Source organism: Bubalus bubalis, chromosome 9 (genome assembly GCF_019923935.1).
Source record: "Bubalus bubalis isolate 160015118507 breed Murrah chromosome 9, NDDB_SH_1, whole genome shotgun sequence".
Taxonomy (NCBI): domain Eukaryota; kingdom Metazoa; phylum Chordata; class Mammalia; order Artiodactyla; family Bovidae; genus Bubalus; species Bubalus bubalis.
The window spans coordinates 29,688,048-29,703,171 of record NC_059165.1 but is presented as its reverse complement, the minus strand read 5'-3'; the positions used below and the strand labels follow the sequence as shown (position 1 = coordinate 29,703,171).

Sequence of the window (15,124 nt, the reverse complement as noted above, 5' to 3'; positions counted from 1 at the left end):
ATTGCGTTGTGTGTATTTGTGCGAATATATTTGTGTGTGTTGGAGTATGTGGGTCTGTGATTGTGTATTTGTGTGTTCTCGTTTGGGGGAGTGTGAGGGTGTAATTGTACAAACGCGAGCGTTTGTGCTGGGGCTGTGCGCGCCACGGGAATGTGGGTTTGTGTGTTTGAGTATGTATACTTGGTTTGCGTGTGTGTGTGTGCGCGCGCGATGGAGCGCGCGTGTGAGCCGGTGTGTGCGGTCGCCGCGCGCCTCCACCTCCTCGCGAACCGCCCCTTCGCGGCGGGAGCAGAGGCTGCGGCCGGGCGGGCGAGGGAGGGACGCGCGCCGCGGTGAGCGGCTAGCGCCGCCGTCACCGCCGCCGCGCCGACTCTGCCCTTTAAATCGGTCTCCAAGCCGATTACAGCTGATCTCCCACGTGACGTTTTACCTTCTGTCTCCCGGAGCTAGTTGCCCGAGGACAGTCCTTCTCAGCCCGCCGCGGGGCTCGGGCTCCCTCAACTTTGAGCGAAGCGGCGGCCGGCCGGGCGCCCTCGCGGGCCCCTCTCCACACGGGCGTCGGGGCGCCAGGGGCTTCGCTTGGCCGGGGACGGGACGGAGAGGGCGGTCAGGGCAGACAACGTGTCCCGGCCGCAGCCCGCCGTCCCTCGGACCCGCGCGGCGCCGCGCCCGGGAGGCCGACGGCGTGCAGGGTGCGCCGCGTCAGGCAGCGGGGCGCCCCCCACGTCGTCTGGAGCCAGACGGGCGCGCCCTTGGAGGAGCCGGCGGGAGATGGCCGCGATGCAGGGCTGAGTCCCCCGCGCCCTCACCATGCAGAAGAGCGTGCGCTACAACGAGGGGCATGCCCTGTACCTGGCCTTCCTAGCCCGCAAAGAGGGCACCAAGCGCGGCTTCCTGAGCAAGAAGGCAGCCGAGGCGAGCCGCTGGCACGAAAAGTGGTTCGCCCTCTACCAGAATGTGCTCTTCTACTTTGAGGGCGAGCAGAGCTGCCGCCCGGCGGGCATGTACCTCCTGGAGGGCTGCAGCTGCGAGCGGGCACTCGCGCCGCCCAGGGCCGGGGCCGGGCCGGGCGGCGCCCGGGATACGCTGGACAAGCAGGTACCACGCGCCGTCCCCTCCCTGTTCCCCTGCCTGCGGCCGCGGCGATTCCCAACTCTACTAACCCCGGAGGTCGAGGGCCCGACCTAACGCAGGGCCCTCGCTCCGAGGTCCCCCTGCGGCGTCTGTGGCAGGACAGCTCTACGCGTCTACCCATCTCCATCCCCTCTTGTCCTCCATCCTTCATCTCTATGATCCGTTGGTACAGGGGCTCGGCGTTATTTTTTTTTTTTCCGCGTCCCGAAAGCGGGCGGGTCCTTTCAGCTTCTTTGCTCACCTCCCATGGCCTCTCTACACCTTGTTCGGAAGGATTTAGTGTGGTGACGTGTGTTGACACCTGTTGGATTTAGACTGGCAAAACGGAACTAACTTATTTGGGAAAGTTTGGTTTCTCCTTTACCCGGCTGGTGCGTGCAGGTTTCTTTGCCTGAGATGTTTGATCGCTGGCTGAGCCGGGAACACACCGGGCTCCCAGGACGGACAGGCACTTTCTGTGGGTCACTTTCAATCTGTCTTTGTGGTTTCTGTCAGTTTACTTTGCTAACATTTGGCCTGCTGGGTCTAATTATGAAGGTAAATGTGTATCCGTTTCCCTCAGGATTAATATTTAGTAGCCACATTCCTGCTATGTGTAAACATGCGGGCATTTAAAAAGAACGCTTCTGTGTACTTTTCAATGAATGCTTTGAAAATGAATGTGATCTTTTTATTCTGGGTCGTAATTTTATTAGTTTTGCTATGTTTTGCACTCACGAAGGGAAAAAAAGCCCCTACAAATTTAGTAACTCCCGCACCCCATTCCTGCGAATGCGAAATTTGTATTTTTTCAATCACCATTTGTTATTAAAATTAAAGCAGACTAATTTTATGCTCCCAGATCTTCTCACTTCGCTTCTAGATGTCCACCTGGAAAAAAAGATTGATGGTCTTTGTTGTTGCATGAACATATTTAGCAGGTTAATTTTCCGTGCAAGTCAGACCAAACATCTTCTACTGCAAACCCCGAGGGCGGCTGTGGGAGGCGCTAGCGATGGAAAGATGAATAAGATGCCTGCATATCCCCTGGGGGCTCATAAATCAATGTGTAAAGTTAAGAGGAGTTAAAGCTAGATGGACCAGAAGTTTGATTTTTCTTTTTTCACTTTAGTTTCACTGTAAATCATTCAGATTTAACTGATTAAGCTTGGTATACCACACACCTGAAAAACTTACACCCCCTTTGGTTTTTGAGGGCATGTCGAGCGTCTTTGAAAAACTGATTTCCAGTTTTGTAGATGTAGGTACTGGAAATATAGGTTTAAATTTCAAGTTAGATATTTTAGAAATTAAATTGAGAGCCAGAGGAGGGGTTTTGAAGAAATATGTAGAGGTTTTTTTTTTTTTTTTCAGAATTTTTTTTTTTAATGTTTCTGTTGGTGAGATTTTTCTTAAAGGCATGTGTTCCAAGGCCTATAGGAGCAAAGACCAATAGATTTAAAATGTGTTATTTTGTCTAAACTAAAATAGGATACTTTAGATTATTCTGAAGATACATCAATGACTTAATTACAAAGTATTTTTCTCTCTTTGTATGTATGCTAATATCAGGAGATAGCCACTTAAAAAAAAAAAAACTGGGAGTGGGGAGTTTTTAACCTGTTGCACCCAAACGTGGCTGCCTGTCCTAATAACATATGAAAACCAAGATTTTTCTACTTGGAGAATAACCAGACTCTCATCTTTAGGACAGTTTTCTTTGAAGCATACTTTATAAAGAACTCTAATCTCTATAAATAGTTTGACTCTCATGCTACTTCCTAATGGAAGTCCAAAATAGGTCTCCTTACAAAAAATTTTTTTTCTCGGTCATACAAGCCATGAGTATTTCTCACTCATTTCTACATCTCCATGAGGTTAGAAATTAGAACCTGCAGTGATTATAATAAAACTGAGATAGAGAATACAGCATTCAAAATGGATTAGGAGTTGGATGGGGAAATCTGTTAGTTTGTCTTGTGTTAGACAACCTTTATGACTTAGGTTGGCTGAGCAGGCTAATATTTTTTCTGTAGTACTATCTGGCTGTGTTTGAAGAATGAAGAAACTGTGAAGATGAGAAGCAAGCAGAAACAGTTTACCTTAAATCTACAGTTTATTTAGTTGGTTCTCTTTCAGTTAATTTGTGTTGCTAATGCGCTGATGCAAAGAGCCTTTGGGAAAGACCCCGATGCTGGGAAAGATTGAGAGCAGGAGGTGAAGGGGATGACAGAGGGTGAGATGGTTGGATGGCCTCATTAATTCAGTGAACACGAGTTGAGCAAACTCGGGGAGATAGTGAAGGACAGGGAAGCCTGGTGTGCTGCAGTCCATGAGGTCACAAAGATCTGGACACGACTTAGCGACTGAACAACAGTGTCCTTCACCTCAGCTAGACACGGTGGATCTATGAAACGGGCGAGTAGGGGGAAGATGAGAGGGGCTGAGCAGAGATCCTGTCAGGGTCTGCTTCTCCAAGTATGCTTCTGGAACTTTCCTCATAAACATTTCTAGCAACCCCATAAACATACATGAAGGTTAGGGCTTGAAACAGGTCTTAAGGAGACAGAATAGGTTTCCTCCACCATTTCTGTGTGACTTCTTTAAGGCAAATCTCTTAACATCTCATTAACATTTTTTCTGTTAATGAAATCTGTTTTTTTTAACATGTAAATATTAAGAGTTTGGCTAAGATGATTTCTAAGTTGCCTTCCATTTAGAACATCTCCTGCTTCTAGGATTTTAATACATAGTGTGAGCTTTTTGCTATGTACAAGGATGTGAAAGACAATTTCACAAGATTTAAAGATTACCCGTCTCTGTAATAAATACTGCCTCTGAGTAGCTGAGGCCAAGCAGGTGATTGAAGTGGACCTTCTGATAACTGCAATCAGCAGAGGTTCAGAACTATAGAAACATCATTGCTTGAGACAAAGATGTTCCTACCATTCACACTGAAGGGCGACGTAATGACGGTGACAGCTGATGTAATTCTTGCTATAAAATGCCTCTTGTCATCCTTGCCAGTTTAGATTCTACTTCTTCAAATTATTTAAAAGTCTAATTAGCTGTGGTAAGTTATGAGAAGAAAACGCTCATTGGTTTGTTTCTTCTTAATACTCATTCAAAGTGCGTTGGTTGACAAAAGAAAATTAAGGTTTTTTTCCTTCATTTTTTTCTTCCCTCTCTCCTTCCTTCTTTCCCTCTGTCCCTTCCTCCCTCCCACTTCTTTCCTTTATTTCGCCATTTTATCTTGAACTGTTTCCAGTTAAGAAGAAAAAAGAAAAGTGATTTTCACTTTCCAAATGTGCATAGGTTGAAGGATTTTTTGCATTGCTCTATTTTTCTCAATAGCGTCCCAGGATTTCACTTTAGTTGGTCCTCAGGAGATGCATGGCTCTTATCAACCTTCTATAGTAGCTATTTCTTCGTGATAGTTGCAGCGATATAGTCAAAATGCTCTCAATTACAGAAAATTTTAAGTGGTGCTCCTTTTCTCGAAAATATGTGTATTGATAGCACTTCTTTCTACAAGAGCTCCATTTATGGAAAATGACAAACTTACCTTTCATTTCAGGTAAATGTGTTCAAGGGGGAAAGGAATTTGCATTTAGTAGGAACCTTCTATGTGCTGGGCTTCCCTGGTGGCTCAGAGGTTAAAGTGTCTGCCTGGAATACGGGAGGCCCGGGTTTGATCCCTGGGTCAGGAAGATTCCCCTGGAGAAGGAAAATGGCAACCCACTCCAGTACTCTTGCCTGGAGAATCCCATGGAGAGAGGACCCTGGTAGGCTACAGTCCATCCGGGCGCAAAGAGTCCGACACGACCTCGCGACTACACTTTCACTTTCACATTCTGTGTGCTAAGCTCAGTGTTACGTTCTGTTAGCTAATCAAGTTGGAACCTCACTTCTGCTCTTGGAGATTGGTGATGTTCTTTCATGTTTACCTATGATAAGATTGAGGCTTTGAGAGTTTTAGGGAGATGACCAAAGTCTAACTCTAGGTATGAAGACTGAATAATCTCTGAAGAGTGGCTTATTAAGGAGACTATTTAAATCCACTGAGCTTCAAGAAATTTCAGATCTGGGTGAAATGGGGGTTGGAGTTGTAGTAAGTGAATCACTGTTTAATTTTTTCCTCTTAAAACTGTTTAAGGAGCAGTTTCCATTTTGAGAAATACAGTTGCAGACCATTCCATTTTCAAAGAAAAATGGGCTTTATGCTTAAACAATTGTATGGGGCATTCATTTACTTTGTAGGGAATCTTTAAAAATACTTACTCTAGGGTGAAAGCATACATCCCAATTAGTCTGATCTGTTTACGAGGTTGTATCCGTTTTGCCTGCTTGCAGGAGAGGCAGACAGGAACAAAGTCATCTTTACTCTTACTCTCCTGGTAGTGTTGAGTGTTCTATTCAGCCTGATTTCAGTGGTTTCAGAGGCAGGGTAGAGAACATATCCTTAGTTCTGGAGGTTTCAAGTAGTAGGTACTAGTCATATTTGTGCTGAATGAAACATGTTTTAATTTTTAAGGGATTAAAGGTTATGAGATTCCCCCCTGTCACCTCATTTCTAGCCAGTCATTTTAGCCTTCCTAACTTGACCACAAGCAGAGGATTTTAATCATTTTATCGAATTAGGCAGAGCTGCCTGCAAGCCCTGAAATATTTGTGGAGGTTGGGGAGTGTGGATGATCAGTTTTTGTTCCAGCTCACGTTAATTGAAATATAATAACCAACTCAGTATTTTCTTTTCAACCTTTATTTATTGAACACAAATAAAGGGGAAATGGAATAAAAGTATTTGTTAAATTTTATAAAATGTTTTAAAGTATAGTTTAGGAAAGAAGTGATTTATCACTTGAATTTTGTAGTCATTCTTCCAATTAAGATTTGAATGAAGAAAAATAATCTATGGATTAGAAAAATACAGTTTTAATTTTGACTACACTAAACCTTACTGTTTATATTATTGTACTTATCATTAAGAATTCAGAGTAGAGAAATCCATCTTTGATGGGACAGATGTACATAAAAGTGAATTTTTATTGTGACAAGTATTTTTCCATGGGTTTTAATAAGTGAGTACTAAATATACTACTAAATGGTGGAAAATATTTGTAGTGTAATAACAATTTTTTTCCCTTCTTTCAGGAATGAAAAAGCAAAAGTATTTTTCTTTCATTGAATGATAAGTCCAAAAACATGTATGATAACCAAAAGCTTCTGGCTTAGCTGGCAAATATTAGTAGTTTGTTGTTATAGTAGTTGTTGATATTGCTGTTTGTTTAATGCAGATTATACTTTTTAGTTGACCATATTTTTGTCCATATTTCTCAATAAATATGCATGATACAATCAATATAATTTTAATTTTGTAGAGTAGAAAAAGTAATGAAATAAGCCATATTGACAAACAATATGGATTTACTCAGGTCTGAAGTCCTGATTTTATGTTTTAATGCCTTGTTTATTTGTCCTATAAGAAAGGGATATGTGTGTATATTTGTGTATGCATATTGTGTATATGTTTATTGAGTTTATCTTCCATCATTAAAAATTGAGGACTCAATATGTTTATTGAGTTTATCTTCCATCATTAAAAATCAGACAATTTTTATACGATGATACGGAGCTTCCCAGGCGGTGCTAGTGGTAAAGAAACTACCTGCCAATGGCAGGAGACGTAAGAGACACAGGTTTGCTCCTTGGAGAAGGGAATGACAACCCATTCCAGTGTTCCTGCCTGGAGAATCCCATGGACAGAGACTGGTGGGCTGTGGTTCATTGATTTGCAGAGAATTGGCCACAGCTGAAGCAAATTAGCGTTCAATTACATATCTTGGCATTTGCAGGGTTTTATTTGTATCATTAAGACATGTATTTCAAGACATGAGTTGTAAATACAATCTGTAAATACAATACTATTTACAATGAGTTGTAAATACAATTTGGGGTGATTTTTCAGGACTAATGATTGTGTTAAGTTACATCACAGTATAAATTCCTCTCTGATATTAGTTTACCTTAAGACTATGTATATGAACATCTTCGTTAATATTGAAACACAACTAGCAATGATATTTGTTAGGTATCAATATAGCACTATGGTAAATGTTTGTTTACTATATAATATTTGGCAATTTTCTAAAAATTGACCATTATTCCAGAATTATTCAATGCAGTTCAGTTGGTATAATTTTCAAATATTAGCTGATCGTAAAGTTACAAGTACATTATTTTGGCTCCGCCAAAGGGTATAAAATATTTTACCATTTTTCCCCAAGGAATTAAAATATGATTATGTGTATATTTTGGGAGGAAAACAGCAGCAAGTTTTCCTTGATAAAACATTTGTATCAGAAAGTGGAACAAAGATGCAGAAAGCACATGTTCTCACAATTTTTCCTTTTTACTAGCACTTGAAAAACTTACGATTCATTAGAAATGAACATTCATATCATTTTTCTTAAAACTTCTCATAGTGAATGCTGCTGCTGCTGCTAAGTCACTTCAGTTGTGTCCAACTCTGTGCGACCCCATAGACGGCAGCCCACCAGGCTCCCCCGTTCCTGGGATTCTCCAGGCAAGAGTACTGGAGTGGGGTGCCATTGCCTTCTCCGCGTAGTGAATGCAGAATGCTCCAAATATACTTTTAGGAAGAGGGAAGAAAACAAGAAAAAAGTTTATCTGTGTTTATTTAAGTAGTAATTCTTTTTTATTGAACTATAAAGAAAGAAATGAGAAAGTTGGGGAGGCTTATGTAAGTCATAGCATTAGAGTGTGGTAAGTTAATGAAAGCTAGAATTCTCATAATATCTGAGAAGATACAAATAAAACTACTTTGGATGCTTGGGGCTAGTGCACTGGGACGACCCAGAGGGATGGTATGGGGAGGGAGGAGGGAGGAGGGTTCAGGATGGGGAACACATGTATACCTGTGGCGGATTCATTTTGATATTTGGCAAAACTAATACAATTTTGTAAAGTTTAAAAATAAAATAAAATTAAAAAAAATAAAGTGTATTTCTTAAAGACAGCATAAAAAAATTAAAAAAAAAAAAAAAGAAAAGCTATGCTTAAAAATAAAGGTTATTGATTCTTTAGTGCAGTGGTCCCCAACCTTTTTGACACCAGAGACAAGTCTTGTGAAAGTTTTCCCTGGACAGGGAATAGGGACATGGTTCTGAGACTAGACACAAGTCTTGTGGAAGAGTTTTCCCTGGACAGGGAACAGGGACATGGTTTCGAGATGATTCAAGCACATCACATTTATTGTGCCCTTTATTTCTATTATTATTAAATCAGCTCCACCTCAGGTCATCAAACAGTAGATCCTGGAGGTTGGGAACCCCTGCTTCGGTGCCTTATTTTTTTTTTTAATGAAGGCTAAAATTTCTTTTATTAGCTTCTCCCATACTTATGCTGTGAGCTGGCTGAGACGGATGATGTCGGGATCAGCAGGCGTCTGAGGGACCCTGGTTACTGATAATTTGCATTCTTTCTTTTCAGTTTCCCGAAATGTTTTATTTTGTCATTTTCTGATTTAATGTAGACAACGCCCGATTCATTTCCTGAACTATATTTACGAGCTCATGCCATTTGTGTGACTAATGTAAACAGGAGGGTTAGTGCCGTCAAATAGAGGGACGATTGGAAAGCTAGGAGGCTTCTGGGGTTAGAAATATGGGAATGGGGAGGAGGTAGTCTGGCCTCAGGCTCACTGTGGAGTATCATACCTCATTGCAGAGTCATAACAAGATGATGTTATGATGCATAGGAATAGGGGACCGCTCGTATCTGATAGGGATTTGCTTTCACCTTGAAGAATGTCACTTTCCAGGTCAGATAGTAGTATTGTGTATGGTTTGGTTCAGAAGTTAAACCGTGGGGGTTTCAGTCTCCACACAGATGCTTACTGGGTCCGTGATGAGCAATTTCTCTTTCTACGCCTGTACCCCTGCCTGTGATGGGGACCGTGGTGGCAGCCGCATCACCTGCTTGTGGAGACTCGTAGGCAACCGGTCCAGGCCCCGGCGTGTGCATAGCACGCTTGTCAGCTGCTGTTTGTGTTACTCTCTTTCTAACACAATACTTTGTAAATTTTCTTCTTGTTGCTTTAATTACTAGGGTTGCTTGGGCAGGTTTTTCCTTTCTTTCTCTTTAAAAAATACTTCTAATTTAAAACAGACAAAATAGAATATTTTAGGGACTACCAATATACTTGTCTAGCTTCAACAATATTCAGCTTTCTGCTTTCTTGTTACGTGTTTTTCCCCACACATGCCTATGTTGTTGTTGTTGTTTGACTCTTTTAAAGCAAGTCCCAAACATCATATTAAATAAGGAGGTTTTCCCTTTTTGGCACAGCCCTTGTTTGGCGCTGAAGATTGTAGCAGGTGTAGCTCTGAAGAGAACGATCCTGGAGAGAGTTTGTAATGTGTTTCTGATTTAATGCGTGTTATTGTAATTGTCATCGTCTTTTTGTTCCTTTGCTATCATTATAAAGGAGAAAACCGGAGACAGTAGTTGTGAAGATACAAAGGTAGTAGAAATAGGTTTTAAATAAGGCCTGGCTTGTTAAATCCTAAAGAAAAGAAGTCTGAAATCAGTTGTTTAACCATGACCATGGTGTAAAAAGTATTTTCATGATTTGACCCCATTGTAGGGGAAATTGAACTTCCCTGGTGGCTCAGACGGTAAAGAATCTGCTTGCAATGTGTGAGACCTGGGTTCGATCCCTGGGTTGGGAAGATCCCCTGGAGGAGGGCATGGCAACCCACTCCAGTGTTCTTGCCTGGAGAATCCCCATGGACAGAGGTACCTGGAGGGTTACAGTCCATGGGGTCCAAAGAGTTAGATATGACTGAGCGACTAAGCACAGCACACATAGAGGAAATTAAATTATTGGTGGTTTTCTTATTGAGGGATTCTTATCTTTATTGAAATCTACTTACCAAACTCTTCCAGCAGCTGAAAGAGTCTTGTTTAGAGTTAAGAGTGAGTGCTTTCCCTTCTGATGCCATTGATACTTCTCATCTCTCAGTATTTTGCATAGCTTTGCAACAGTCAGGACATTATCCATAAATCAGTGTTTCATCCATCTATCAAAATCAGTTCTGAGACCCAGCAGCAGTAAATGCTATTTTAAAGCAGTTGAAGTGAAGTGAAGTCGCTCAGTCGTGTCCGACTCTTTGCAACCCCATGGACTGTAGCCTACAAGGCTCCTCTGTCCATGGGATTTTCTAGGCAAGAGTACTGGAGGAGTGGGTTGCCATTTCCTTCTCCAGGGGATCTTCCTGACCCAGGGATCAAACCCAGGTCTCCTGCATTGCAGGCAGATGCTTTTCCATCTAAGCCACCAGGGGACATAAGGGAACTTCAGTACCTTTTCCTATCCTGTGTCAATAAAGATCTAATATTTTTAGGCCATTTTCCTTTTCATTAGATGATTGCTATAGATTGACCAGTCCAAAAAAAAATTTTTTTTCCCAAGGGGTTCCAAAGTGGGGTGTGGAAGCTTAGAGTGAGCACTTCCCATGTTAGTTCGAGCAGTTTGCACCAGTTGTCTGTACACTCAAACCAAATGGAACCAAAACCTCACCAGCCAGGAGTCAAACTTGAAACAGAAGGCAAAGAGATGCCCAGAAATCAAAAGCCAAGTGGAAGAGTGTCCCCCAAAAGATGATAAAGTGATGCCCAGAAATCAAAAGCCAAAAGGCATAAATGCCAAACATGACTTCCCAGTTCCACTAATCCTGAGACCTGGCAGAGTCAGTGTTAGCAGCCTTTTTCACTGATGATATAGTTTCAGGCAATTTCTTGTTGGTTTCCTGCAAAGAAGTTACTCCATCATTTCCTCTTTTAGAAGCTTCTAGGTACAAGTCAAAGTAAGCACAACCGGCCTTTTCTAATTGTACGTGCAAAATGTCAGTTTTGGAATATCAAAAGAACCCCAATTTGGCCATTTTAGGTTGAGATCTCTTTTAGTATAATTTCTCCAATTAACTAGGTACTTGCAAGTATGAGCTCCGTACATATTGTACAAGATTCTGGCTGGCGTGTTAGTCAGAGGCTGGCTTTCTGACACCCCTTTGTTTCTGTTTTTGAGAGATTCTGTTTCCATTTTAAGCTGGGTAAAAATCACTAGTTAACTTGCGTAGTGGGCCAATGTTCTATTTGTGAGCTTAACTCCTCCAGGAGTTATCCCAGAGTTGTTTCAGCTTGTCTTACATGTCTCGGATTCTTCAATCTAAGACCACCGTGGCTGCTCAGGCAGCTGCATGGCCAGTTCTTATGTGCAAACCCCAGATGAGCAAGTATTTTAACTAGTGAGTGGGTTTCCCTATGGGACCACTGCATGGTATGAGGACTAAGGAAAAGTGTCAGATCAGTCTCTTACTTAACCACTCAGCCAAGACCCTTCAGTCCCCTGAAACAGAGCAACCTTGGCACCATTCAGCCGAGCCCCAGGTATTCCTCGAATTTTTTCCCAAATAAGCTCTCCCCACCAGTACCTTTCCACTGAGTGGGCTGTTCCCCTGGCATCTTTCAGCCATCCCCCTCCCCTGCCCACCCAGTGTCTTTTGACTGGGTGGTAATTTCTCGATATCTTTCAACTGAACCCCCCTCAGTGTCTAGACCATCAGTGGGTATGCCCTGGATGCTCCACTCTCTCCCCTTACCCCCAGTATCTTTCCTACTGGGAAGGGTTAGGTAAACTGCTCCACTGCCAAATAAAACTCAGAATCTCAACCAATACAGGAGATTTAAGAACAGGAGAGACTTACCCAAATTTGTCTGCACTCCCCGAGGAGGCGGATGGGTGCAGGGCGCCACTGCTGGTACCAAAGCTCTGGTTCCTCATGAAGTCCAGTCGAAGGAAGGAAGTCCACTCTGGGTCGCTTCATTGGTTGCCATAACTGTTGACTAAAAAGTTGTTACAACTTGAAAGTTGCGAGTTAAGCTTAATTTGGGGCAAAAGGAGGACCGCAGACTGGGAGGCAGCATCTCACATATATCTGAGAGACTGCTATTTTAAGGCAGTTACTAAGGTTTAATTAGTCGGGTGTATAGTTTGCTTTTTCTAGTGCTGCTAAGTTTTTCCAGGGTTCGTTGGTTTCTGTCACATGATTATTTGCTTTAGGCAAGGGAGGGACATGAACTCAAGTTGTCTTGAATAATGGGAACCTCTCTGTGTGGTAGGGGGATAGTGGGAATATTATAAAAGGGCAAGTATTGCTCTAGCTTTATTGTGACCAGCTATGATTTGGGCTTCCCTGGTGGCTCAAGGGTAAAGAGTCTACCTGCAATGCAGAAGACACCGGTTCAGTCTCTGGGTCAGGAAGGAAATGGCAACCCACTCTAGTATTCTTGCCTGGAAGATCCCATGGACAGAGGAGTTGGGCAGGCCACAATCCATGGGGTCGCAGTCGGACACGACTGAGCAACTAAACCACCAGAGCTGTGCTTTGGACACTGGTGCTGGCTGACGTGTTCTTCAGTGTGTTATGCCTCTTTGGTTTCTCACGGCTTCTGTTTTCTCATCATTTCTGCTTCCCTTAACTGTATGCTGCCATGCCTCTTGTGGTGCTGACTCAGCATGGTATGGCCCTGCTCTCTGCTTTTACTGCTTTAGTGCTCTCTGCTTTACTGCTTTAGTTCTCACTGAGGCATCTCTTATTCACTCAGTGTATTCAGGCTCGTCTTTTTGTGAGAGAGAATCTCATTGGCTCAGCTCACATTTGGAGACTAGACAAGACTGCTGGACTCTGACCAGTCCGTGGACTGGCTGTCAATCAGCAGGAGCTGTGGATAAGGGAGTTTCATGAAAAGTTTGGTGGATGTCAGAGACATTATTGACATGTCTAGTGTATTCATCAAGCTAGTAAATATTATTTTCACTAACTAATATTCATACATTGTAAGCCACCTTCTCTTCCTTCAGTAGCAATTTTACATCCTCACCTTATCAATAAGATCTTTCCAATAAAACAGTTTCTATCCTCTGGTCCTGATTGGCCTCCTGTGTTGCTAAGGATTCATGTTCGTAACTTCTCTTTACTTTTTAATACTTTAATAGTAAACGTTATTTGAATGTTCTTTTAACCGTAAATTACAATATAAACCTGTTTTCAGGGTATAGCATATGTATAGAAAAGTGCACAGATCACAAGTGTGCTGGCTGCTTCCTGAATGTTCACAGAGTGCTTATATTTTTGTTAGCAGCACCCAGATCAAGTCATTGACATGTTCAGCCCTCCGGAAACGAACCTGTTTCTGTTCCTCTTCGGTGCTCCTCCCCATGGGTAGCCACCATCCTTACTTCTAACGTCATGGATTCCTTTTGCCTGTTTTTGAACTTCATCATAGACTCCTGCAGTAAGTACTCTTCTGTGTCAGGCTTCTTTCCCTCGACATCATATCTATGAGTTTTGGATGACACTTTGGATGCTGTGGTTCATTCCTTTTCATTTCTTTGTAGTATTCCACTGGATGAGTATACAATGGTTTCTTGGTCGATTCTTTGTCTACTGTTGGTGAAACATTTGGATTTGTTTCCAGATTGAGGCTATTACAAATAATATGGCGATGGAAATTCTTGTACAGATTTTTTTTGTGTTCATGTACACATTTCTGTTCAGTATATGCCCAGGAGTTAACTTTTTGGTTCATAGGACTTACTTATATTCAACTTCAATAATTACTGCTAAACAGTTTTCTGAAATAGTTATATCAATTTGTGTTACCGCTAGCAATGTATAAGAATTACAGTTGCTCTGCATCCCTGCTAATAGTTGGTATTATCAGTCTTTTTAGTTTTAAGCCTTCTAGTAGACATGAAGTAGTATCTCATGTTGGTTTTCATTTTTATTTCTCTGATATTTAACTTGAACATTTTCCCAAGTACTTCTTGACCATTTGAACATTCTCTGTTTTGAAATGCTTATTCAATCTTTTGCCCATTTCTCAGTTGAGTTGTCTTATCTTGTTGATCTGTGTGTGCATGCTAAGTCACTTCAGTGGTGTCAGACTCTTTGCGACCCTATGGACTGTAGCCCTTCAGGCTCCTCTGTCCAGGGGATTCTCCAGGCAAGAATATTGGAGTGGGTTGCCATGCCCTCCTCCAGGAGATCTTCCCGACCTAGGGATTGAACCCTTGTCTCTTACATCTCCTGCATTGGCAGGTGGGTTCTTTACCAATAGCACCACCTGAGAAGCCCTTATTGATCTGTAGGAGTTTTGAAATATTAAATTAAACTATATGAACTGCCATTTTTGAATGTCAAAATAATTGAATATCATCTTGTTCATCCTAGTATGTATGAAGACATGAGTCCTTTGTCAGTTATATGTATTGGAAATATTTTCTCTACTCTGGTTTGCCTTTCTAATTACTTAAAGGTGTCATTTGATGATGAGAAGTTTAAAATTTTATTATAGTATAAAATATCTGTATTTTTCTTTGTGGAATTTGTCTGCCCATGAAATGAGTGTGGTGTGGATGGGGACAGCATCTGGAGGTGCTTTGTATGGAAGGTGCAGGAGCTGGGGTCTCCCTTTTGCTCTGTGGTCAAAGCAATCAAGTGGATCACAGAAGATGCAGCCATAGGTAAAACAGAATGCACTTGCAGCAGCTTCAGATTGCCACACCAGGATGTTTTCCCCTTTGAGAAAAGCTCCAGGGGCAATCTACAGGACAAAAATATCTTAATGTTCTTTCCTCCCTCATACCTCCTGGAGCCTGAGGTGTTCCCTCCCTACATGGTAGGTTGTTGTTCTTCCTCTAGAGATGCAATGCATGTATATGCACCAAAGATTTGTACAAGGATTTTGACAGCGGTGTTATTCACAAAAGAGGGTGTTCTGTTCCAGTACTTCTAACTTCACTTTGTTTTCAGACATCCTCAGTTCACACCTACCTTTCGTCTCAAAGGGTCAGATGCGAGAGGGACAAGGTACTTTTATTAACTTTAACCAGAGCTAAGGTTGAATTCCTGACAGCTACCTT

At 42.3% G+C, this 15,124-nt stretch overlaps 1 protein-coding gene across 4 annotated transcripts in view; it reads left to right on the top strand.

Moving 5' to 3' along the window:
• The first annotated feature begins 288 nt into the window (after positions 1–288).
• The window catches only part of RASGRF2 (Ras protein specific guanine nucleotide releasing factor 2), a 260,971-nt gene continuing 246,135 nt past the window's right edge, over positions 289–15,124 (top strand). For 2 of the 4 annotated variants that reach the window (XM_006065110.4, XR_006553204.2), the window contains exon 1: positions 289–1,098. In XM_006065110.4, coding sequence (XP_006065172.3) covers positions 811–1,098 — 288 coding nt within the window. In that variant the 5' untranslated portion in view covers positions 289–810. The remainder of the gene's footprint in view (positions 1,099–15,124) is intronic. The other 2 variants (XM_006065111.4, XM_006065112.4) reach the window with 2 other exon arrangements.